Below are 24404 nucleotides of genomic sequence, written 5' to 3'. Positions count from 1 at the left end.
ATAAGTAACTGAAGCCGTCAGGCAAATATTACAGATTTGCCTATGAGGTGAAGCATAGCATGAATTGTAATTATTCAAATAAAAGTACTAGGATGGCCCAACCCAAGGTTTACACATTCAAAGCTCAGTTGTACACATAACTAATATGATAAAATATATGTGATGTACCTTCAGAAAGCATAACAAGTGCACCAGCAATTTCCAGTTTATTTACATTAGTTTAACTTGTTGCTTCAATGTGACAGAACAATGTACAATATTTACCCTTTAAATACATTTAAGTTTAGTTCATTTATGTTAATATTTATAGTTGACAACATTAGGAAATGAAACAAATGTACTCCCAGGAGCCTTTTTTTAAACTTGAAACTAATACACGATTGGGAGTAAAATTCTTCCAAGTAGCAGAAAACAAAATAGAAACTAAACATTGTCCATTTAACTGAAAGAAAGAAAAAAAAAACATTTCAGGCAAGCATTCTGAGGGAAAAACAACTACCGTCACATAAAGTGGACCTCTTGGTAAGACATGCATCTATACACAATGAGGCCAAATGACAAAAAGGGCATAAATAAAAATAAAATACTGGCAATATGGGGGCATGATAACTGCCTAAGGGAGAAAAACAGAAAAGAAAAGACCCTTCAGTGACAGAGCTGTTTTTGCTGATCAACATAATGGGTAACACAGTCCCATTTATTACACATAAAGGAAGCCATCAGTGGAGGATGGGGTTGCTTTAGTGCCTTAGTATCACACTCTGACCTTTACAGCTGTCCACTCCTGCTTCTGTAGGAAGAAAGAGTTTGAGCATTGCCCCATCCTCTCCGTCCAGCATAGCCACCTCTGAAGCCTCGGCCCCTCGGGAACCGTCCAGGGACCCCAAAAGTCTCCATGTTGCGCTTCCGCTCCTCTGCCCAGGTTAGTCTGAAACCATTAATTGACACAGATATTTGCTGTAGCTCCACACACTGCAAAAAAGCCAACTTGTATTTTTTGGCCTAAAATGAGGATTTAAGTTGGTAAAACTTGGAAATTATATATATATATATATATATATATATATATATATATATATATATATATATATATATATATATATGGCAATAATGTAAGTTAATGTAAGTTTAGGGCAATAATGTAAGTTAGCACAACAAATGAAGCCAGTTGTCTGCTCAAAAACAAGTTGGTGAGTTGTTGTTACTTATATCTTTAAGTTGGGGTTCACAACAAGGGACAATAGTTCTGATAACTCTTATTTCTTTGTTGTGAAATGCAGGAAAGGGGTGAAATTCGGTCATTAGCTAAACCTAGCGGCTATTTGACGCTAGCGGCTAACTGATGCTAGCGGCGTTGCTTGTTACAGCTACAAGAGTAGCCGTTAGCGTATCAATGCTAACTCAAAATTGTGGTCGCAACATTAGTTGACATTTCATAGCAGCGTTACAATCCAACCAATTCAGCACATTGCAGAAGTTAGGATTAAAAGTTATTACAATGTAAAATTATAAGTTAGTACAACGTACAGTTGAGTTGACAAAAATCTAATTTCAGAGTTGAGCAAACTCAAAATAATTAGTTTAATTGTCCAACTTAAAAATGTATTGAAGTTTGTTGCCTTGAAATTTTTGGTTCACCCAACTTTTTTTTTTGCAGTGCATACAGGAGAAACTAGTGTTTGAATTTTAGGGATAAAAATGCCAGTAGTTTACCTGAACTTATTGTCAGACGAAATGTTGTCATAGAAAGACTTTGCTTTGTCATAGTAGAATTTTGGCCCGAATGGATCATCCTCTGCAGTCAAATGCAATTCTTCTTTTTCTTTCTCTTCTACCTCAAGATTTCTATCTGCAGACAGAAAAAAAAAAAAAAAAAAATAATCACTGCAAATAACCTGGAAGGATATGCTATGGAAGAATCATTTCTGGTTTCACATTTGTTTGTTTAAAATTGCAAGTAGCTGTACCAAAATTGAAACACGTTTGCACACATGTATAAAAAGACAGAATATATGATAGATCATGTCACTGCCATAACTGCAACTTTGATATTCAAATCCTGCTGCCTGAATTCATCTGTATTTCTACTGCTGAGCCAAACCAGTTTGAAGGATTTGGAGCTTAAATCCTAAACAGAGTATTAATAACAGTATGTCATGGAATGACATATGCCTTTGAAAAAAGAAAATTCAGTGCCAAACCAAGGAGAAAATGAAAATACAACGTGCATAATGAACCAACCTTTGATCCTGTCTTGCACCTCCTTAATAAACTGTGCATTTGAGGTATCAAAATCGAAGTCTGTGTCAAACTTAAGGATGGCAGATGGAACATTAGCCACCATCAGCTGGCCTCTACTGCGGTTTCTGTGCCTCCGAGCTCCTAAATCAATTGATTTAAAAAAATAAAATCAATTTAATGTTAAAGAGTTTTATGGATTGTGTCCATAAAATTACACTCTTGTGCAAACCACAATATGTTTCACATATACCTTGTCTTCTTCTGGGCGGTGGCCTGTTTTCAGAATTCTGCTGCCGAGTTTCCTGCTGAGCACTGGGCACACCTGGGCCTGACTTCACTTCAAACGAAAAACATTTACCCTCATTCTTCATATGTCTTGCATTTTCAAGATTGACATTCTCTGAAGAGTGTTTGAAAATGTTTCAAGACTGTTAAACTATCCAAGCAATCAGTGGCGGGCGGTGCATTTCACACTTAGGCCTTCAGTGATGTCCAACTTAGTCAATAAATACCTTTCATTATGCCAGCATTTATAACACCAGGACTGGAGAGTAGTTAGAAACACACTTAAGCACTTCTAGGCATTGCATCACCTCAGTTGTGTGCAAAATGGGCTATTATCCGGCGCATCAACAATTAAAACATATCTGGTATGCTACTGTCAAAACGTAAAAATAAAAGGGTCTTTAAAATTATCTTTCCAAAAAGTTTTATTAAATTAGTCCACAAAGAATATGCAAGCTTTAACAAGATTGTACAATACATTGCACAATCGCAGTTTAATATCAGAAAGACACTAACAAGACGGCCATACTTTGGCGACAGCGACACAATAAACAGGTCTCTCTGTGAAATGAAGAGAATATGAATACTTTTAGATATTTAGGGAAAGAGAATTAAAAATTAAATTAACCTTTATCATAATTATGATCATGATTTCTGGTTATGTTAGGCCAGCAGAGAAGGCCTTGCTGGCCCTGACGGCCCACCACTGCAAGCCATTCATGTTTAGCATTTTATTTTGTATGCTTACTTGTGGCTCCAGTGCCCCTTCTGGTCTGGGAAAACTCTCCTCTGGGCCCCTGGGACCTCCTTCTCTCCCACTGCTGCTGCTCCTGCTCCTGGGATGCAGTGTAGCCTCCCCTCTGCCTAGATCTGTCCACCTGGAGAGTTTGAACAGCCTTTTCCACCATGGGGCCTCTTCTAACATGCAAGCCTGGAAGTACAGGCCCTGCATGACAAACACAACAAAATGCAGTATGTAGACAACCCACTTAAAACATTCAGCATCATTAAGAATATGGGTTTATAGTCAGTTTACGTGTAATAAATCTCAGTTCAGTGACTTACCGAGGCCAAGAGCTGCAGCATATTGTTGATTAAGTAAAGAGCTAGCAGCAAGCTGGTTGTAGGCAGGCATCCTTAGGGGGCTAAATGGTCCAAGAGCTGAGTAGATGCCCGGAGAGCCTGCACTGGATGACTGAACAAAACACATATTATTTGGATCTTAATGTACTTTGTCCACTTTTAAGTTCTGGACTGTGGGGTGTGAACAATGTAGCTTGTACAATGTAGCAATCTACCTGTACTATTGCAGGATCCGGGGGTAGGCCTTGGTGAGATCTTGGAGGTTCACACAGCGCGATGTCCTTAATATCACTTCCCCGAAAAGTGATGTACTCATAGATATCATCTTTTGGTGGTGTTGGTCTGTCAGTGGGTCGTCCCTCCGTTCCAAAACACTTGACTAGTTAAGAGAAAATGGTTGATAAAGCTAACAAATGTGACCTTTGTGTTTCAGATGTGTTCCCATCTTTACAAAAAAAACTGATTAAAAAGCATGTCATTTTTGACCATGCTTACAGGCTGTCAAGCATTGATCCACTTACCTTTTGCCATCACCACTGTGGAATTCACTTTATCAATTGTATACAAAATCCCCTCATAACGATTTTGAGCTTTTGAAATTAAGCCTATTTTACAGCCAATGTAGGGCTTTGCTGAACCCATAGCAGTAGAATATTCAGGACAATAGCTTATACACTTCTACACGAACTCAGATGGCAGCACTAGAGCCATGGAGCGACCAGAAACAATTTATAGGCGTTCACAGGTGAGTTGAAGCCACGCCCACTGATTGAGGCGTAACCGCACCTGGCAGGACGCCAGTTAATTAACTGCGGTCCCTGTGTTGACATTTAATTTATGACTTATGATGTCTCATATTTGGCCTTATTGGCAGCTATGTTCATTTGTAACATTTATTTGGACAGTGTGCACAGTCTGTACTATTTAAATATAACTATTATATTTTTAATAACATTTACGTTAAATTACTATTGCCATTACTATTATTACTATATACTGTAATATACTACTATTATTATTATACCGGCCTTATTTATTATTATTATTATTACTATTATTATTATTATATTATATATCGTATTATTTTATTTAAAATTACTTTATTTATATTTTTCATTTTATTTATTTTTATATTGTTTATTATCTATTATTACATATTATATTATATATATTATATTATATACTGTACTATTATTATTATTATATACCGTCTAGTCACTATAGCATTGTTGCATCATATCACCAGTTTAATTATTACCATCATCTTGCCAACCATCCTACCAACTGATCTTCTTTTTTAACTTCTTAAGTGTCCTTGTTCTATTCTGTGTGTTTTTTTCTATTGTTGTTTTTATTCATGCTACCTCAGTATTTTATTCTATTGTATTTTACTGTACTTGAATACCGGACTGCTGTGACAACCGAATTTCCCTTCGGGGATGAATAAAGTAATCTATCTATCTATCTATCTATCTATCTAAATTCTTTGCATACTGTAGATAATGTGCTCCTGTAAGACAAAAATCCAGAGCAGAATTCTGCAAAAAACAACTATGCAAGCTGGTAATTGTTGATCTGCGCTCCAAACGAGTTTGACATCCACACAGCCTGATATCACAGCTCTCTGTGAGCGCCGAGGCAGCTGCTGCGGCTCTCTTGGAGGAAAAAAATAGCAACAACGCAGCCATTTTGAGTCGTCTACGGTAAAGTCAAATGGATATATAATGCATGGATACTGTGCATGAATCTGCAAAGACATGTTGTGCAACACAGAAACTCTCCCACAGAGTGTCCTCAGTGTGATAACGTCCCACCAGAGGCGGCTCTGCGAGTGGTCTCGATGTTTTCCCGTGGAGCTGTCACACAGAGCAGGAGCTCCACACTGCAGCTCGCGACCATTTGTTCCAAGCTTTATTTTCCTCCAAGAGCCAATCACAGCGCACGGCGGGGCCGCGTCACTCAGTGTGCATCCAATCGGCGCATGCGTCTCGCGAGCGAGCGTAAGCTGGGTAAAGATGGCGGCGGGCTCCGATTTGCTGGATGATGTTTTCTTCAACACAGAGGTGGACGAAAAAGTAGTTAGTGGTATAGTCGGTTCTCTGGAGTCTGAACTAAAAGGAGCAGGACACGTCAACACAACAACCAGGGTACATAATGCAGAAAATCACGTCGGCAACTCAGCTGTAGATAGTAATTCTAATGTTCAGGGCAGCAAAAAAATGGGACTTTCACAACAAGAGCTTGCTAAAGCAGGTAAGATAGCTGCCCAGTCCGGCTAGCTAACATTAGCTGATTTTGGTCACGTTGTTCAAGTGATTTTGGCTGACTTGGCTTCACTTGTGTGTTTCCCAAAAACTAATGCGAATCGGAGAGTTGTTCGACACCCCCCCTTGTTTTCATGTGTTTCCGCTGCTGTAGGGGCAGGAGGTGTCATTAACAGTGCGGGGTCCCACGGTTCAAGCATGGATGGAGCAACCGGGACCTCCCCGGGAGTGACAACCGCTCAGAGTCAGTCCAAGCCGGGGACAGCCAGCGGACTCGTTACGGTGGTACCAGAAGCAGCTTCGGCTGTCGGGAAAGCTGGAGCGACTGGTGCTCAAACTTTGAATGGAAGTGCCGTGGTGATGAACTGTCATATCACCGGAGGCGGCAACAACAACAACAACAACAAGGCGCAGCCCGCTGTCACGCTTGTCAACAACGGACCTGTTTCTGTGAGCAAAGGAGGCGCAACAGTTCTGTCTGCAGCACCAAGTACTATTATCAGAACTCCTGCGTCGAGCGCGCACAACGCTGTCATTTCCTCTCAGCCCTCAGTGAAAAGTATACCCACTGTCACGCTTGTGAGGCCACCTATGCAAAGTCCCACCATCACCTCACACAGCGGAGGCAACCCCACTACAGTTTTAACACCATCAGCCGTCAGTGTTACAAGCACCACTGGCTCAAAAATCATGCAGACTGGTGCGCATGTTGTGGCTTCAGCTGTCGCGACAGGGACACCAGCGACCATGAGGAGCCCGACTGTTTTGCAAAACTTGAGGACTTCAGTGCCGTCAACAATCGCTGCCACTCCTCCTGGTGGAATACGAGCTATTGCTCCACAGGTGTTGGCCCCTCGACTCACTCAGCCTCAACAAAACGCCCCAAATATCCAAAACATCCAACTCCCTCCAGGTAACTTGTAAAGTTAAGTGTTTAAAAGCATCTGGAAGTGTTGTCCTGCATGTTAGACTGTGTCAAGCTGCAGCAACTTTGTCAGGAACGTGTTGCTGTCAAACGTAACATCGTTTTATAACTGCTCTTAATATTAATAGACAAAACATGATTTGAAGCCACAAAGAACAGATAAGAGATGGTCAAGGTTCTAACTGCAGACCTGATAAAAAGCCTTGAGGGCAGTCATCTAACTTATTCTTATAGTCTTTCAAACTAGCCTTCTTTTGCAATCTATTGATTCGTATTACCTGTCAGAGACAATAGTAACTGTTCTCATATCAGCTATTTAAAACAGTTTGTAGAGGTCAATTGTTAGACTGATCTCAGATATCTTCAAGGTTTTGCACAGGTTCGGATTTTACCCTCAGCGGCTATTCAGATGTCTTTGGCACAAGAAAGTATGAATTGTTTAGATGTATTTATATCAACGTAAAAGTCATATGCATGGAAATTAGCTCTACCCCAGCCACAATAGTCAGACCTAAATAAGCTACAACAAAACAGAGTACTTAACAGCATTTTATTTACACAATTCAATAACAGCACTAACCTGTCAAAGGCCAGTGTATTACTGTGTACTAGAGCCCAGTTGCACAGCAGTTACATGTTTGTTGGACAAGCTATAACAACTGACTCCAGTACATAGTAATACACTCTTCTACAATAAATTGTCAGTGGAATGAAAAACGTTTTATTTTGCTGTTGTTGATGCTCACGACATCTAATTACACCTGGTGTTGCAGCTTGATATGTTTTTGATTTACTGAACCGTGTTTGTGGCTCATTTCTGTTTGTCCCATTGTGGACTGGCCAGAAATCTCCTGGCATCAATAGCCTACAAATGAGTAATACATCCCCCCTCATGTCAGAAAGTTCATGCATTAGTGAGAGTGATCAATACAGAAGAGCCCTGAGCCTTTGACATCATTTGCCCATTGCAGGCATGGTCTTGGTTCGCAGTGAGAGTGGGCAGCTGCTGGTGATTCACCAGCAGACCTTGGCTCAGATGCAGGCTCAGTCGCAGTCCCAAAGCGCCATGACACCACGACCTGCAGCCCCCACCAGCACTCCACCTGTCCAGATCACTTCTCTACAGGTAACAGGACTGCTGGCCACAGGGGCACAGCCACACACCAAAAATCTGACTCGTTTATGTTAGATACTGATGCATGAATCTAATATACTGGATCAGTATTTATGTGATTATTGGCCTTGTTGAACAGATCAGGTAGATTGTGTTTTTGTATTTAGACTCTACCGACACAATCCTGAAAACCTTTTAAGAACCATATAATTTAAATCAACACAAGCTTTTCAAGGATGTTGGTGTAAACATCTTTTTTTATAGTTCTGAAATAAAGTGTAGCTACAACCTCATAATGCATCGCACATAGAAAGATGAACAGTTATTTCCACACTAGTTATACAGATTTGAAACTTCAGCATCACTTGATCCTCCCATCACAGTGACCGTGTACACAGTTACAATAATGCACACATTTTCAATAGTCACCCTGCAAATGGTTTGGTGTCATAAGAAAAGTCTATCGTGGTGTACAAAATCGTGTTTCTGTATGACAGAAAATGAAAAATGATGGAGAAAAACCAAGTCCTACTGCTAAATTAAAAAAATACATTTATTACATGGTAATTAATTACATGGTAATTACGTTTATTGTGCAAAAGTGCACAATAAAAATGTTCACTTTCGCATTCTTTCTGCATGTTAAATTACAAATTATTATCATTCTCAGAGTGGACTGATATAATTTAGACTTTTTTTTTTATTCCATATCAACATTCCAACAACATTTTACATGTGCTGTACAATTTTCCAACATTAGTAGAATATTCACATACTTCTCCACCACGGAGCAGAGACATAGTTTGACACAAATTATCAAGTAAAGTTACAGTAGAAGTAAAATAAAACCTTTCTCCACTACTCTCCTTGTTTTCATACCTCTCTTGCATCGTCCCTTTTTCTCCCGTTGGAGGGTAAACATATCAAATAAACATATGAACAATGAACAAGTTTGTAGCCTGAACCAAGGGGGTCAATAATCTACAATACACAGTGCCCTTACTGTGCAAAGTCTGCTCTCAATGGAGACACAAAATCAACCCAGTTTTTCCAGTAATTTAGACTTTTACTCAACTTTAAAATAAGTACAGTAAATGAAAGAAACCAGAAAATATTTGTGAAAAACAAAAATTTCAAAGGGGATTGAAAGCAGCATGTATTTTGTGAAAATATGTAGCTTATGTTAAGAAAAAAAAAATCATTACTCCATTATTGTGTCATTTACATAATGTCACATGTGTAACATCTCCTTTTATGTCGCCTGCTGTTCTGCAGGCTCCAGGCGCATCACTGCTGGCTCGTCCGGTTACTCCCACCACCATTATTAAACAAGGTTCTCCAGTTCAGACCACTGTGACGGCCACCACCACACTGCAGAGGCCTCCTGTACTTCAGGTAACTGCATTACACATCCATTTTTGGCTGCATTTGATTCCCTGTGCAGCGTATGAAGCTATAAAGCACTAAACGCCATTAAAAGTTGTCAGGTCAGTCTGTGAGGATCATTAGCCACAAAGATTTATCACTCCGTTCCATTGTACCAAACTTGTTTTTCTGCTGGCCGTGAACAGTCTGTAGCTCTTTTTCTTCAGCTAAAGTCAGTTTTTCACCTTTTCCTTTTTTAATGTTCCCTGCATTCACTTACCTCACACAGTTAGTCCTCGAACTCTGCTTCATCCATTGTGGTCTGGTGTTACTCAAAAGACACTTGTTTCAGTTAGGGTTGGCAACAGTATGCAGTGGAAAAATGTGATTATTAAGGACATGAACAAAATCAGTCAAAAGAAGATTGAATCCAGTTGGTGTGTTTAAAGAAGCTTCATATTTCCACTCCTTGTGGATGTGAACTTGTTTGTCATGTCATAGTCCACCTGCAGCTCTGCAGCACTCCTAAATCCTGAAAAAGAGAGAAGTAAAAAATTAAGGGTAACACTTTCTATGAAGACTACATCTATAGTGCATTATGAGCGCATTCATAGTGAATTATAATGCTCATAATAATCAATCATAATGCATTATGACTGCACTCATAAACACATATAAAGCTTCATGATGCACTATATCAACAGTTATAAATATAGTTTATAATGACTTAAATCCAAGTGTCTTATGAGTGCTCTTAGTGGGGCGGATTAGCTGAACAATCGTTCACTTTGTGATAAAAGCATGAAATTTGGTAGATGTGTTGGTGAATATGTTTCAAACAAATCTGGATATTGGGCCACCTCAAAAGCGCCCCCTAGTGGCCGTGGCAGGCATTTGTTATACAAATAAATCAATGATGAATAAAAACTGCCCTTTTAATAATACCAACTGGTGATGAATTGTATATTGTTGGAAAGCCTGATTAGTCACCTTTACAACGAGGTACAGCTTGTAAGGATCGTGCATTCATGGAATGAGCAACGGGGCTAAACGTGTGCGTAGCACCCCCCAAAAATGTGCATCCCCTGTGGGGCGGATTAGCTCAATAAATCACAAGAATTGTTTATTTTGTGATAGAAGCACACAATTTGGTGGATGTGTTGGTGGATATGTTTCAAACAAATCTGTATATGAAGCCATCGCAAATTCGCCCCCTAGTGGCCATAGCAGTCATTTTCTTCATTAAAATTACAAAAAATATTTAAATTATTTCTTAAAATATTTAAAAAATTTAAACTAAATATACAAACGTAAATTAAAAAATGTAAATACACATATTAAATTAACAAAAATCCAGTTAGACACTCTTTCAGTTATTTTTCCTGCCCTACCACAATCGGGCTAGCCATCGAGCTAGCTAGCAAATGAGCTAGCTAGCATTTGCTTCCTGGGACAAGCAGTGCAGTGGACTGTCCATCAAGGTATGTCTAAATATTTTATTTCACCTGTTATAATTATGAATAAAATATGCTATGAACATCATAAAGGCTAAAGAGAAAAACAATCATCATGGGCCTTGGCGGAAAAGTAAATTAGCAAGATAGCAAAAATAGGTACTTAAGCTAGCTAGTAAGCTTGGAACATGTATCAGTGGCTGTTGGGTGTGAAAGCTTAATAAGACACTGTTAAATTATGTCCTGTGGAATGTGGAAATCCCTCTCTGCACACACACACACACACACACACACACACAGGCACACACACACACACACACTATATGTAATGTCTCCTTTGCCCATGTGGTTCTTTTTTTCTTTTTTTAAATGTATTTTATAACTCCATCACAGTTAGTCAGGCGGCTTAGGACCAGATTTGAGAAGAAAGGGACACGCCGGACAAAAGCACCAACATTTTTCCACATGCTCTCTATCACCAAAGGTTTCAACTTTTGGTAGGAGCCACTTCATCAAGATTGCAGATAGGAGACGGCAGCCATATAAGCCATAAGTCTATGAGAACCAATATATCTTCCAAGCCACTTAGATGGTCAATCTTGGTGTCAAAATATACATTTTCTGGGTCAAAGAATCATTTAAAGCTATTGAGAATATCACTGGATGACTCACTGTAAATAATTTGTTGATCAAGATCTGACATGAGATGAAAGCGTATCCTTGATTTTTTTGAGCAGTGTACATGGCAGCTAATCCACACTCTCCCGTGAACATTGATTCCAAACAGTTTCAATTCAGGATACCCTGCTGCAGCACTTGAAGCGAGTTGCCCAGTCTGAGTGAAAATGAACATATCTATATGATCAAATAATCATCCAGTGATATTCTCAATAGCTTTAAATGACTCTTTGACCCAGAAAATGTATATTTTGACACCAAGATTGACTTTCTAAGTGGCTTGGAAGATATAGCATTTCTCATAGACTTTATATGGCTGCCATCACCGCAATCTTGATGAAGTGGCTCCTACTAAAAATTGAAACCTATAATGATAGAGAGTATGTGGAAAAAATGTGGTGCTCTTGTCCGGAGTGTCCCCTTTATTTGGCTAAGCCGCCTGACTAAGTCACACACCTCAGTACAAGGATTTTGCCAGAAACAGTATCTTGCTACAAGTAACCCTAGTAGAATTTTTAAAATGTATGATTTTTTTCTCTGTCTAAATTTGTTTTGTTTTTATTGTTGCAGGTCATACAATATTGAAAATTATTTTTTCTTTTTAAGGAGCAACAGAAGAATACAAGCCAAAGAGGAGGCCGTAGCCTGTGAATGGGAATATCAAGACCTAATAAAATGTTATACAAAGTTAATGTTCTTTTCTATTAGACTGTAATAAAGCTTTTGTCACTTTAACATGCCTCTAAATTATATTTGTGGTGCTGAAAACATGAAACAGCAGTGGTAGGGTAGGAAAGCATTCTGGCGAGGAAAATTATGATGGCTGTGGCGGCCATTTTTAAAAATGGCCGCCACAGCCATCACAATTTTTTTTGTGATGGCCCAATATCCAGATTCATTAAACATGTATTCAGCAATGACTGTACCAAATTTGATGCTTTTATCACAAAATGAACGATTGTTCAGCTAATCCGCCCCACTACACAGGGGATGCACATTTTTGGGGGTTGCTACCCACACGTTTAGCCCCGTTGCTCATTCCATGAATGCACGATCCTTACAAGCTGTACCTCGTTGTAAAGGTGACTAATCAGGCTTTCCAACAATATGCAATTCATCACCAGTTGGTATTATTAAAAGGGCAGTTTTTATTCATCATTGATTTATTTGTATAACAAATGCCTGCCACGGCCACTAGGGGGCGCTTTTGAGGTGGCCCAATATCCAGATTTGTTTGAAACATATTCACCAACACATCTACCAAATTTCATGCTTTTATCACAAAGTGAACGATTGTTGTAAAATATTGAGCTAATCCGCCCCACTATCTTGACTGGTTATAAACTACAGGCTGACTGATGAGGCTTATAATACATTACAACTACTCATACCCCTCTATACACACACCTCAACAATCAATTGTTATAAGGACTCATAGGATGCCATAAGTATAAATAAATGATCAATGTATGCTTTAAGTAAAGTGAGGTTCATATAGACGCATCTATAATGCAGTATAGCTAATCATGATGTTTCATTGTTGGCGTTAAGTAAAGTGTAACACATTTTCATGCATTTAAAAGAAGCTATGCTGCATCATAAGTCATTATTTATACTTATGGCATCCTATGAGTCCTTATAACAATTGATTGTTGAGGTGTGTGTATAGAGGGGTATGAGTAGTTGTAATGTATTATAAGCCTCATCAGTCAGCCTGTAGTTTATAACCAGTCAAGAGCACTCATAAGACACTTGGATTTATAAGTCATTATAAGCTATATTTATAACTGTTGATATAGTGCATCATGAAGCTTTATATGTGTTTATGAATGCAGTCATAAGGCATTATGATTGATTATAATGAGCATTATAATTCACTATGAATGCGCTCATAATGCACTATAGATGTAGTCTTCATTCTTTAAGTACGGCTAATACCAATAAGGAATTTTCTACTGTAAAATACTTGATAAAAACAGAGCCAGAACCTGTTTCATAGGCTGAATGATCATCTTGTTTTGTCCAAATGAAGTGATGGACTTTAACATCAAGGCCAGCACGTTTGTTTTCATTTCTTTGAGATGTTTTTTTCACTTTTTCTTTGGATTTATGGTTGTTCAGTTTCAGATTACCATGACTTTTTGCTTAATAGTCAATACATTTCACTTCATGTAGTGGTTTTAAATGTCTGTTTCAGGGGTGTAACAATGATCATTTTTCCTTATTGATCTGTTAATAATCTCATTTGTTCTATAAAATGGTGAAATTGTCTATCCCAGCCAGTCTCGAGAAGTAATGGTAATGTCTTTTAAATGTGTTGTTTTGTCAATGAAAAACCCAAAGACGTTCAGTAATATAATGAATCTGAATCTCCATAACATAATTGAGAGGCTGAAAAATGATCTAAATAGTTTGGATTATTTTTTTGTTGATCGACTAATTGTTGCTGCTCCTGTCTGTTTTGCATTGTTGTGTTTTTCTATTGTAATATACAGTAGGTGTGGCTCAAAAGAATTGTAATACTCACAATCATTAGTGTTGTTCACATAGTGTATATGAATATCACTGAGTATTCTATGATAGCAAACATACACTACCGGTCAAAAGTTTTAAAACACCCCAATTTTTTCCAGTTTTTTATTGAAATTCAAGCAGTTCAAGTCAAATGAACAGCTTGAAAGGGTACAAAGGTAAGTGGTGAACTGCCAGAGGTAAATAAAAAAAGGTAAGCTTAACCAAAACTGAAAGATAATGTACATTTCAGAATTATACAAGTAGGCCTTTTTCAGGGAACAAGAAATGGGTTAACAACTTAACTCTATGGAGTCTTGGGCTATTTTGTCCATTTTTTAATTCTTTTCATGTCTTTGTAAGTCATTTTGTGTCTTTTTTGTCATTTTGTGTCTTTTGGTGTCTTTTTTTGTCATTTTGTGTCTTTTTTTGGTCCTTTAGTCCAACATAAAATGTGATTTTGAATCTTTTTTTTTTAACTTTCAAAACACTATCATGCTCAAGCTCAATAAAGAATTTTAAATGTTGCAAATGTGCATTAATTTCTGAGTACACTGAGACATTAAACTGCATAATTTTCAATTAAATTCTGGAAAAGTTGGTGTGTTCTAAAACTTTTGACCAGTAGTGTATATATATAGCACAACTCTTTCCTGGAAAATAAAGCTTGGGGAAAAAAGATATTCTAGTAAAGTTGAATATACTGTGCCCCGGGACCAGACATGTCAAAGCTGTTATTCTGACCTTGTCACTTTCCTGAGTCTCATCTCTTGACTGCGTATTCACTGACTTTTATAGAACACCATCATGCTGGGAGGAACTGCCACCACTCCGGGACAGCCGCTAGGAACGCCCACCACAGTGCAGCCTGGATCTGCAGCCACAGCAGTTACACAGAGGGTAACTGGGACCCCTGTCACTCCAACAGCTATCACAGCTGTAAGAGAGAAGTACTAACCTTCAATGCTTTTGTCTTCGTCATCTTTTAAAACTAAGGCCCCGTTCACACGAGGACGCGGGTGAAAACGACAAAATATTTTATGTGAAGTGCCTTTCGTTTAGACGGTGACGGCGTTTTGGGGGCTTAAAAACGCAAAAATCTGAAACCACCCTCCAAAGTGGAAAAGTTGAATCCTCTCCTCCGTAGCGTGTCGTCTACACTGACAAGACACAAAACTCTGATCTGATCTGCTCACGTCACGTATGTGTTTACGTCACATACATGCTCCAGTACAGGAAATAAACAAACGTGGGATTATTTCCATGGTGGGAACTTCAAGCTGCTCTGGCAGCTCTAATAAACTTACAGGAGTCTTTCCACCAAATGTCCAGGATATGTAGAGATAGTATTAGTGAACAGAGAAGGATCTGGAATTACCTCCATCACATTCTGGATGCAGCAATTGGTCGGAGGCGAGCCAGACGGCTGTGAACGAGACCTGGGTGATCTAGTGATGGAGGAGAACTTTGTGGAAGGAGTAGCTGATGAAAATGTGTGGCATTAAAACTTCTGCATGCCCAAAGATGCTCTTATGGCTTTAAGTGATGCCGCCTGGCTGCATACAATCCAATTTCACACACTTTTGCGTCACCGTATGCAGCAGATTTCCTCCTGAAAACGCTCGTCTAAACGAGGAATAAAAAGTGAAGACGCGACGCCACTTTTGCGTCTTCTGTTCAGACCGTCCTCGTGTGAACGGGGCCTAAATATACAGATACTTAATTTTAGGGATTTTTAAAAATATTTTACGTCAAGTTTCTACTGTATGGCTGATTAGTATATTTGAGAAAACATGACAGTTGCGTGTATGTGCTTGCAGGAGACACTGGAGAATGTAAAAAAGTGTAGAAACTTTCTGTCCACGTTGATCAAACTGGCATCCAGTGGGAAACAGTCGTCTGAGACAACAGCCAACGTCAAGGAGCTGGTCAAGAACTTGCTGGTACATTTCTCTCCTCCTCTTCTTTTCTGTCTTATATGTACATACGTTTTCTCTCACGCCATCCCTGTGTTTAACCCATTGACGCCTAAAACTTCCTGTAAAACCTCTGGGCGATTTTAAAATAACCCCCTAAAACCTGAAGTTTTTCTGGAAATTCATCAGAAGTGTCAACGCTTCTACTAAATAATAGATTTTTCAGCCTCTGTAGCAGATAGAAATGAAATGCAAAAAGTATTTGAGAGCTTATACAAATACTACAAAACGACGTAAACGCTTTCCAGGCTTCAATGGGTTAATCTTGAACTCTTCCTGTCATTCCTTCAGTCTGTTTTCTTAACTGAAGGGTTTCTTTGTTCTGATCCAACCTCTGTGTTTACCTGACAACAGGAAGCAAAGATAGAGCCTGAAGATTTCACCAGTCGGTTATACCGGGAGCTCAACTCCTCACCGCAGCCGTACCTTGTGCCTTTCCTGAAGGTGAGATCAGTTACACCAGCAGATATGCAGATATAGCACTCTTCTTGTGGCTGTTATTCTCCTAGATGTCAAAGCAGGTCATTGTATACAGTGAGATTAAGTTAAAAAATATTGCCTCAGTACAATGAAATGACTACTATAGGGACTAATATCATCACAAGTGAGTGCAATTGAGCTCATTGAATCCACAAGTGTCTCAGCTTTTCCATCATGCACTTGCAGGACTGTTTTGGGACACAGAAATATTCAAATATTCGAAAATAGAACATTTATACTGCATGCTCGCCAAAATGTAGCCTTTCTTTGGAACTTCTTTGGTTATTTGGTACCAATACATGCATTAGGTTGTCTAGTATCATATGATACCAGTATCACCACTCAAAATATACAATGTTATAGCCCAGGGGTGGCCAACCTGTGGCTCCAGAGCCTCATGTGGCTCTTTAGGCCGCCTGCAGGGGCTGAGACAAAAATATTATATATATTTTTTTACATTAAAATTTTAATTTATCAATGGTGTAGACGAAAAACTATTTGTATTCTTCAATTGTAAAATTGTATAGCCTTTTTACAGCATATTAAAAAAGTTTGGACATTTAAGTCAACTAAAATGTGTTTCATAGCTTACGAAAGTCTGCGGCCTGGCGCTTTAACCTTAAAGTTTTGCCAACTTTGAGTTTAGTTTTGAGTTCCCCGAGATAGACTAGTTTTTAAAATCATATTAATTTATGCTCGATATGACTATTAATAATGTTGGTAGGCTAATTTAGACTTATTAGGCTGTTTAATATTCATTTTAGGCTCAATATAAGGTTTGCGGCTCCATTCCGCGATTTTTCTCCTTTTTTTTTGCCAACAATGGCTCTTTAGTTAGTAAAGGTTGCCCACCCCTGCTATAGCCTCTTAAAGACAGTAATGTCGGCTGAGGCCATCAGCAATTAGTGATGGGTAGATGAAGCTTCATGAAGCCTCACAAACCCCCTGCTGGTCCAAATCGTCATTGACCTTTGACCTGTTTGTGAGGCCTCTTGGTGCATGGGAATAATCACTGCCAACAGAAATAATAACACCTTAATTTGATTTTGTGTGGACTTTATTTATCTGTTGTTTTGATTAATATGTGGGTAATGCTAATAGCAGTGTATTAGTAATTATTAATAATAATAATATATAATAATCATTATTATTTACTTTACCAGCATCATTTCAGTCAATGATAAAATAAACCCAATAGGACATGAGGTGTTGTTAACAATGTTACAGTGTTTTCAAAGCATGGGGCAGAGATGGGACATCTTGTGCTTGTGACTTTATTGATGCAGTTTAAAAACAACAATTTCTCCACTGTGCTTGGACTCAGTCGGTTTCTATTTTGGAGACAACCTCTCCAGCTTTCGAAAAAACTCGTTCGCATGGGACTGAGGAGGAAGGGGTGCACAAGTCGAACCATTTCCTCAAACACCGAGGCTTCGAACGTCATCAATGACGTCACTCGCCCTAAACCAGTGGTGGAAAAAGTATTCAGATCCCTTACTTAAGTAAAAGTACTGATACCACACTGTGAAATTACTCCACTACAAGTAAAAGTCCTGCATTCAAAACTTGCTGAAGTAAAAGTACAGAAGTATCAGCATCAAAATGTACTTAAAGTATCAAAAGTAAAAGTACTTCTTATGCAGAATGGACCCACTTGGATTGTTTTATATATTCTAAAAATATATTGTTGGATTATTATTTTTGATGCATTTATGTACGGACCGCTTTCATTTTCCCAAGGTAAGGCTCATTTTTACTACTTAATATGACTCTTATGATGTTCAATTTAAAACATGTTAGCAAACATTTCATATTAATCATGTTTTTATGTTAAATCTTGAACTGAAAAGTAACTAAAGCTGTCGGCTAAATATAGTGGAGTAAAAAGTACAATATTTGCCTCAAAATGTAGTGGAGTAGAAGTATAAAGTAACATAAAATGGAAATACTCAAGTAAAGTACAAATATCTCAAAATTGTACTTAAGTATAGTACTTGAGTAAATGTACTTAGTTACATTCCACCACTGATCCTAAACAACACAAGCGTCGATACGCGCTCCACCAAAGACTTCCGGGATTTCTCGACAAACGCTCCGAAGCGTCGGCACGATCCGACCCATCACTATCAGCAATCCTGTGGGTCTCTATGGGTTAAAGAAGGAAGAATCAACAACTTTGTTTAGCAAACACATTTACTCACAGACTGGTATTATTGTGTGGATATAACTAATTATAATCAAAAGTTATGATCAGGCCTTCGTTAAACAATGGGGTTTTTAATCCTGTATCAAGTGCAAGGCTTGTGTGTTAAAGTTGTATAACCCCAAAAACAGTTTCCAAAAACCTTCTGAGTGCAGAGAAAAAATGAGCCTTTGTTGTTCTTATTGTACACAGTGCAGTCTGAGTGTTGTGTGTGGCATAATGATACTGCTTCCAGCTACTCTTCTTTACAAAGGGGCCTTTTGTGCTCTTTCAAATTAAAGGTAGAAAACATTAATCGTATTCTGCATACCAAACTCCCCTCAAACACACTCCCATCCAAAAACACTGGACTGTTGGAGTGCAACCAACCACATTGTCATCTTTCCCAAAATTTGTCTGTAGTTGCTACTGAAGAATGGCTTTCAGCAGTGCTAATTGGATTATAAATAGGCACAATGTCTTAAACAAACTGGAAGAGCAGAATTATGAATGTTTCCTTTGTCGTGTCCTTCCACCTAGTTCCATGATAATCGGGCTAGTAGTTTTTCTGTAATCCTGTTGACAGACAAATATATTTAACTGAAAACATTCTCCCTTTGGCAGAGGCAACTATACATATTCACCATACATACATTATTGTGCAGAAGTCTTCGGCAGGTGTGAAAAAATGCCTGGAAGAGTTGAAGGCAAAGGGTGGTCACACCAAATATTGATTTGATTTAGATTTTTCTTCTGTTCACTCACTTTGCACTTTGTTAATTGATAATACATAATTTGCTAACATTTCTATTTATGAAAGCAGTCTTATTTTATAGCATTTTTTCCACATCTGTCTAAAGCTTTTGCACAGTACTGTATATCACTATACATACTAGTGGTGTCAACAATAATTGATTCGGCGATGCATCGCAATGCGGGGCATGCACGATTCAGCATCGATGCGGCAAAGTACCATAATCGTTTATGTTTGTTTCCTGTCCTCCAGTGGAAAGTTGTGGGGGACAGGGTGGGAATTTCACACTCTGGACTTGATGCCCTGTGAAAAAATGTTCAATTTACGGCCAAGGTGGCCTTTGCGCCCCTGTCAGAGTTCCAGTCAACACAACGCTAACCCGACCCACTCCCTGTCCTTCGAGAGGTGTGCACATCAACACATGGCTCATTGAATATTCTAATGAGCCATGTGTTGATGCAGCACAGGTAAGCTAGCAACAAGCTGTTTTGATATGTTGTGACTGAAGTATGTGGTAGTATTTGACAGGACTTAACATTTACGTTTTTATAGAAAGTACTATTGATAGGTAATTACCATTGTAGTTGCCTATTTAAAGTCGAGTTGTTAACGTTACATTTTTGCTTCATGAAAACTAGCGATAGCTAGCTAGGTGGGATAGCGCTAACGTCTCCCCTACCTCAGGAACAAGGGCTCCACATTTAGCTGATGTAACTTCACCTCAGCAGGTTCCTTTTTATGGCAGGAGGAGGCATTTCTCTTTCCTTACTCTTAGATGAACTCAGGCAGGAGATTCATTTTGCCATCTTTTCAAAATATAGCCAATAAAACCTATTGTTATTAGGCCTATCTGACTGCTTGTATTGCCTCATGACTGACGAAAAATGTCCCTAGTTGTGTGCAGTATAATTGTGATGCATCGCAATGCATCGTAGAATTGAATCGTTACCTGGTGAATCGTAATCGAATCGAATTGTGAGGGCAGTGCCAATGCACACCCCTAATACGTACTGGTCTAGGACAGCTACAGATATAGAAATACAACAGTGCTAGTCAACTCCATCTTCTGCATTTGGCCACAAGCCTTCATCCACATAACACCTTATGTTCTCTCTTGTAATACACCAGGAAAAGTATCTCTTTGCATACCCGAGTCATCCCTGGCAATCTACTGCAGAGATGTCCATCCATCCAGCATTTATTGTGTCGAAAAGAGACATTGAGCATGTGGCTGTTGGTCATAAACTTTCCTCAACTCAACTCAACTCAACTCAACTTTATTTGTAAAGCACTTTAAAACAACAACAGCCGCAACAAAGTGCTGTACATAAACAAACAGAACAAGAGACAATAAAATAACTAAAACAGGAAATAAACACTAAAATAAATAGATTCATTGCTTTTTAAAAGACAATTTAAAAAACAATAAATAAAAGCAAACCATAAAACACTAAAAACAAGAGCAGAGTCTCATGCGTGGTTAAAAGCCAAGGAATAAAAATAGGTTTTAAGATGACTTTTAAAAATGGACAGTGAGGAGGCTTGTCTGATGTGCTCCTCCAAGAGGAAAATAATTCCTCTATGATTTTTGAGAAAGGGAGAGTAGGAAGGAAAGGTGACACTGGGATGGGGTTGTAAACCAAATCTGTGAATGATTAAACAGTTCATGAATTTTAAAAGATGTGGTCATTAAATTTTGCATCTTGTGTCAAAGCAATGAAAAGGGATCCACAAGTTAGCCCACATTGGCTTCTGTTCTGTGTCGACTGTGTGAGTTTTGGAAAGGTTAACTCAGTATTGAGAAATGTGTGTTGCCAAATCCCCCCAAGAAACTAATTGCTTAATCACAAATTTGGAATTAGTCACATCATTGTGCACATATAATTTACACTCCAGGTAAAGCGAGAGCAGAGGGCAACGGAAATAGAGCAATTTGCATGTACAATGAAGTGAGAGTAAATCCATTATCTGTTTTTTTTTTCTTTCCTCTCTCTTCTCTCTACTTCTTTATTATCTCACGGGACTCGTCTGGGGGCTCCAAACAGTTGCAAGAGTGGCTCAGTGAATGGAACTGAAAAAATATTATTGGTTATTACATCATTAATCAAAACAAAAGAAGATCACGTAGCATAGCCTGGATGTGTATGATTTAGTTGCAGAGGTGGTTCAGTGATGGAGTCATTTGGGGTAATTTCACTGTCTTTCCCACTTTCCTGGAATAAGACACTAATAAATGCCACAGGACAGACCTTTTTTTAGTATTTGGTGTAGTCTGAAGGTATGTATGCACATAGCAATATTGGGCTCAATTATATTTTTATATTATTGGGATCAAGTAACATATCCCTGATCCCATATGATGAAGCAGAACTAAGCAAGTAAACTAAAGATGTTGAGGGGATTCCTTCCTCAAAGCTTTGTCTGAAGGGGTACCTACAGTCGTCTTCTTCTTCTTCTTCTTCTTCTTCCTACAGTACCTACAGTCAGGTACCTACAGTCTCTGACTTTGAAAACCTCTTCTTCTTCTTCTTCTTCTTCTTCTTCTTCTTCTTCTTCTTCCTACAGTACCTACAGTTTCTGACTTTGAAAACTTCTTCTTCTTCTTCTTCTTCTTCTTCCTACAGTACCTACAGTCTCTGACTTTGAAAACCTCTTCTTCTTCTTCTTCTTCTTCTTCTTCTTCTTCTTCTTCCTACAGTACCTACAGTCAGGTACCTACAGTCTCTGACTTTGAAAACCTCTTCTTCTTCTTCTTCTTCTTCTTCTTCTTCTTCTTCTTCCTACAGTACCTACAGTCAGGTACCTACAGTCTCTGACCTTGAAAACCTCTTCTTCTTCTTCTTCTTCTTCTTCTTCTTCCTACAGTACCTACAGTCTCTGACTTTGAAAACCTCTTCTTCTTCTTCTTCTTCTTCTTCTTCTTCTTCTTCTTCCTACAGTACCTACAGTCTCTGACTTTGAAAACTTCTTCTTCTTCTTCTTCTTCTTCTTCTTCTTCTTCTTCTTCTTCTTCTTCTTCCATACAACAAATTAAAAGGAAATGAGCCTTTTATCAAGCAGAACTTATGTTCACTCTTTCTGTCCTGCAGAGAAGTCTCCCAGCACTGCGTCAGATGACCCCTGACTCCGAGGCCTTCATCCAGCAGAGCCTGCTGCCTCAGCCCAGCACTCAGCCTGCTGCCGCCGCCTCCACGGCCCTCACCGCCGTGATGCTGCGACCTCCCCTCTCCACGGCCAACACTACGGCCACCAGCAGTGCCGCACCCAAAACCACAGTTATCAGCCTCACTCAGACGCCTCACAGTAAACCCGGACTGGTAACTTTTCATTATTTATACCTGGATTCATTCATTGGCATGGACATAGAAAAAGAAATAGAAAACCTTGGATGAGATTTTTTTTCGGCTATTCTTGTCCCTGCTTTTATTCCGTGTTTCTCATTCTTTGTGTCTGAATGTGAACAGAAAGTGCCACAGCAACAGGGGACAATGGTGAGGCCACAGGTGACACTGGCTCAGTCTCCCATGGTAACGCTCAGAGGACAATCTCATAGCCGCATCATTGTGGGCCAGCCGCAGGTGGTCAAGCAGCTACAGACTACAGGTGTGTGTTAAACAGTCACTTACACTTTTTTAAATCTCTTCCATATGTGCCTCCACACATACACTACTGGTCAAAAGTTTTAGAACACACCAATTTTTCCAGAATTGAATTGAAAATGATGCATTTTAATGTCTCAGTGTACTCTGAAATTAATGCACATTTGCAACATTTAAAATTCTTGATTGAGCATGATAGTGTTTTGAAAGTAAAAAAAAGATTCAAAATCACATTTTATGTTGGACTAAAGGACTAAAAAAAGACACAAAATGACTAAAAAAAAGACACAAAATGACTAAAAAAGACACAAAATGACTAAAAAAGACACAAAATGACTAAAAAAAGAAACAAAATGACTTACAAAGACATGAAAATAATTAAAAAATGGACAAAATAGCCCAAGACTCCATAGAGTTAAGTTGTTAACCCATTTCTTGTTCCCTGAAAAAGGCCTACTTGTATAATTCTGAAATGTACATTATTTTTCAGTTTTGGTTAAGCTTACCTTTTTTTATTTACCTCTGGCAGTTCACCACTTACCTTTGTACCCTTTCAAGCTGTTCATTTGACTTGAACTGCTTGAATTTCAATAAAAAACTGGAAAAATTGGGATGTTCTAAAACTTTTGACCGGTAGTGTATATAAAAGATAAAAGTCTGTCTATATTTGTAGCTTTCACCCATTTACTAGCTACAGTATGAAAGTGCCGCCACCTTGTGGATACTGTGGATAATTAAAAAACTTTTTACTGGAAATAAAATTAAAATTTCATTTCAGCTTTCAGCAATAAAATCCAAGTGTCATTTGTTCTTTCCATTTTCAATTGGCAATCAAAAATCAAATAATGAAAAATTGACTGGTTATTTTGTTATTTGTTTATTTGTTGTTAAATGCTTGTTTTTTTAATTTCAATATTAGGCTCAGATAAAAAATATGAAATGGAAAAACTGGCAGGACTGAATTTGATTTTATTATTTAATTGGTCGGGTTTAAGTGACCCGGAAGTTTGTAATGTAATATTTTACTGTATAGCCTATATCCTTTTTTATTAAGCAAAATCCACAGTGAACAGTTCTGTGAATATCATGCAATTAATCTTCTTTCCATATTTATCTGGTATTTGGGCCTGGTTGTGTAACACTTTACTCTGATAACTGAAAACCGCATGTCAACACAACAAATACATTTTCAGCGCGACGCAATTTGATTATTTCACGTGGTGTGTTGATGTAAAGGTATCAGTTTTATACTGAAAAAAAGTGAGAAAGAATGTCAGTAAAGTGTTTATCCTTAATGTCAGCTCGCTTGGAGCAGTTTCAATGAATTTACCATAAATATCACAACACCACATTATATATTATTATTATTATTATTATTATTATTATTATTATAATTATATAGGGGCAGCTGGTTAGAGCAGTAGCTCTCAACCTTTTTGAGTCGCGACCCCCAATTTAACATGCATGTTGTCCGCGACTCCCGCTCACTGAAC

General features: G+C 38.4%; 2 protein-coding genes across 2 annotated transcripts in view; one reads left to right on the top strand and one right to left on the bottom strand.

Annotated features, from left to right (window-relative positions):
* Nucleotides 1-189: 189 nt before the first annotated feature.
* lsm14b (LSM family member 14B) lies at nt 190-4317 on the bottom strand. The gene is made up of 8 exons (XM_059333914.1): nt 4131-4317; nt 3825-3988; nt 3592-3721; nt 3275-3472; nt 2492-2578; nt 2242-2382; nt 1714-1849; nt 190-928 (listed from the first exon to the last, which is right to left on the bottom strand). Exons 1-8 carry the CDS (start codon nt 4249-4251, stop codon nt 769-771), a joined length of 1137 nt encoding a protein of 378 aa, XP_059189897.1. The 5' UTR covers nt 4252-4317; the 3' UTR covers nt 190-768.
* A 1584-nt stretch (nt 4318-5901) lies between these two features.
* LOC131972119 (transcription initiation factor TFIID subunit 4-like) overlaps nt 5902-24404 on the top strand; it is a 30641-nt gene continuing 12138 nt past the window's right edge. The window contains exons 1-8 of the mRNA XM_059333887.1: nt 5902-6786; nt 7770-7924; nt 9188-9307; nt 14719-14859; nt 15741-15863; nt 16251-16340; nt 22402-22629; nt 22777-22915. Coding sequence (XP_059189870.1) covers nt 6072-6786; nt 7770-7924; nt 9188-9307; nt 14719-14859; nt 15741-15863; nt 16251-16340; nt 22402-22629; nt 22777-22915 — 1711 coding nt within the window. The 5' untranslated portion in view covers nt 5902-6071. The remainder of the gene's footprint in view (nt 6787-7769; nt 7925-9187; nt 9308-14718; nt 14860-15740; nt 15864-16250; nt 16341-22401; nt 22630-22776; nt 22916-24404) is intronic.

The sequence above is a fragment of the Centropristis striata genome, chromosome 5 (genome assembly GCF_030273125.1).
Source record: "Centropristis striata isolate RG_2023a ecotype Rhode Island chromosome 5, C.striata_1.0, whole genome shotgun sequence".
NCBI lineage: Eukaryota > Metazoa > Chordata > Actinopteri > Perciformes > Serranidae > Centropristis > Centropristis striata.
The sequence above is the reverse complement of the archived record's forward strand: the minus strand, read 5'-3'. Positions and strand labels throughout refer to the sequence as shown.

Excerpts from the sequence above, each read along its gene's own strand:
- lsm14b (XM_059333914.1), bottom strand. The coding sequence starts at position 4,251 with ATGGGTTCAGCAAAGCCCTACATTGGCTGTAAAATAGGCTTAATTTCA. Across the intron at positions 2,579-3,274 it reads AAGGGGCACTGGAGCCACAA|TGAAGTCAGGCCCAGGTGTG; the intron begins GTAAGCATACAA and ends TTTCGTTTGAAG. Across the intron at positions 1,850-2,241 it reads GGTGCAAGACAGGATCAAAG|ATAGAAATCTTGAGGTAGAA; the intron begins GTTGGTTCATTA and ends TTCTGTCTGCAG.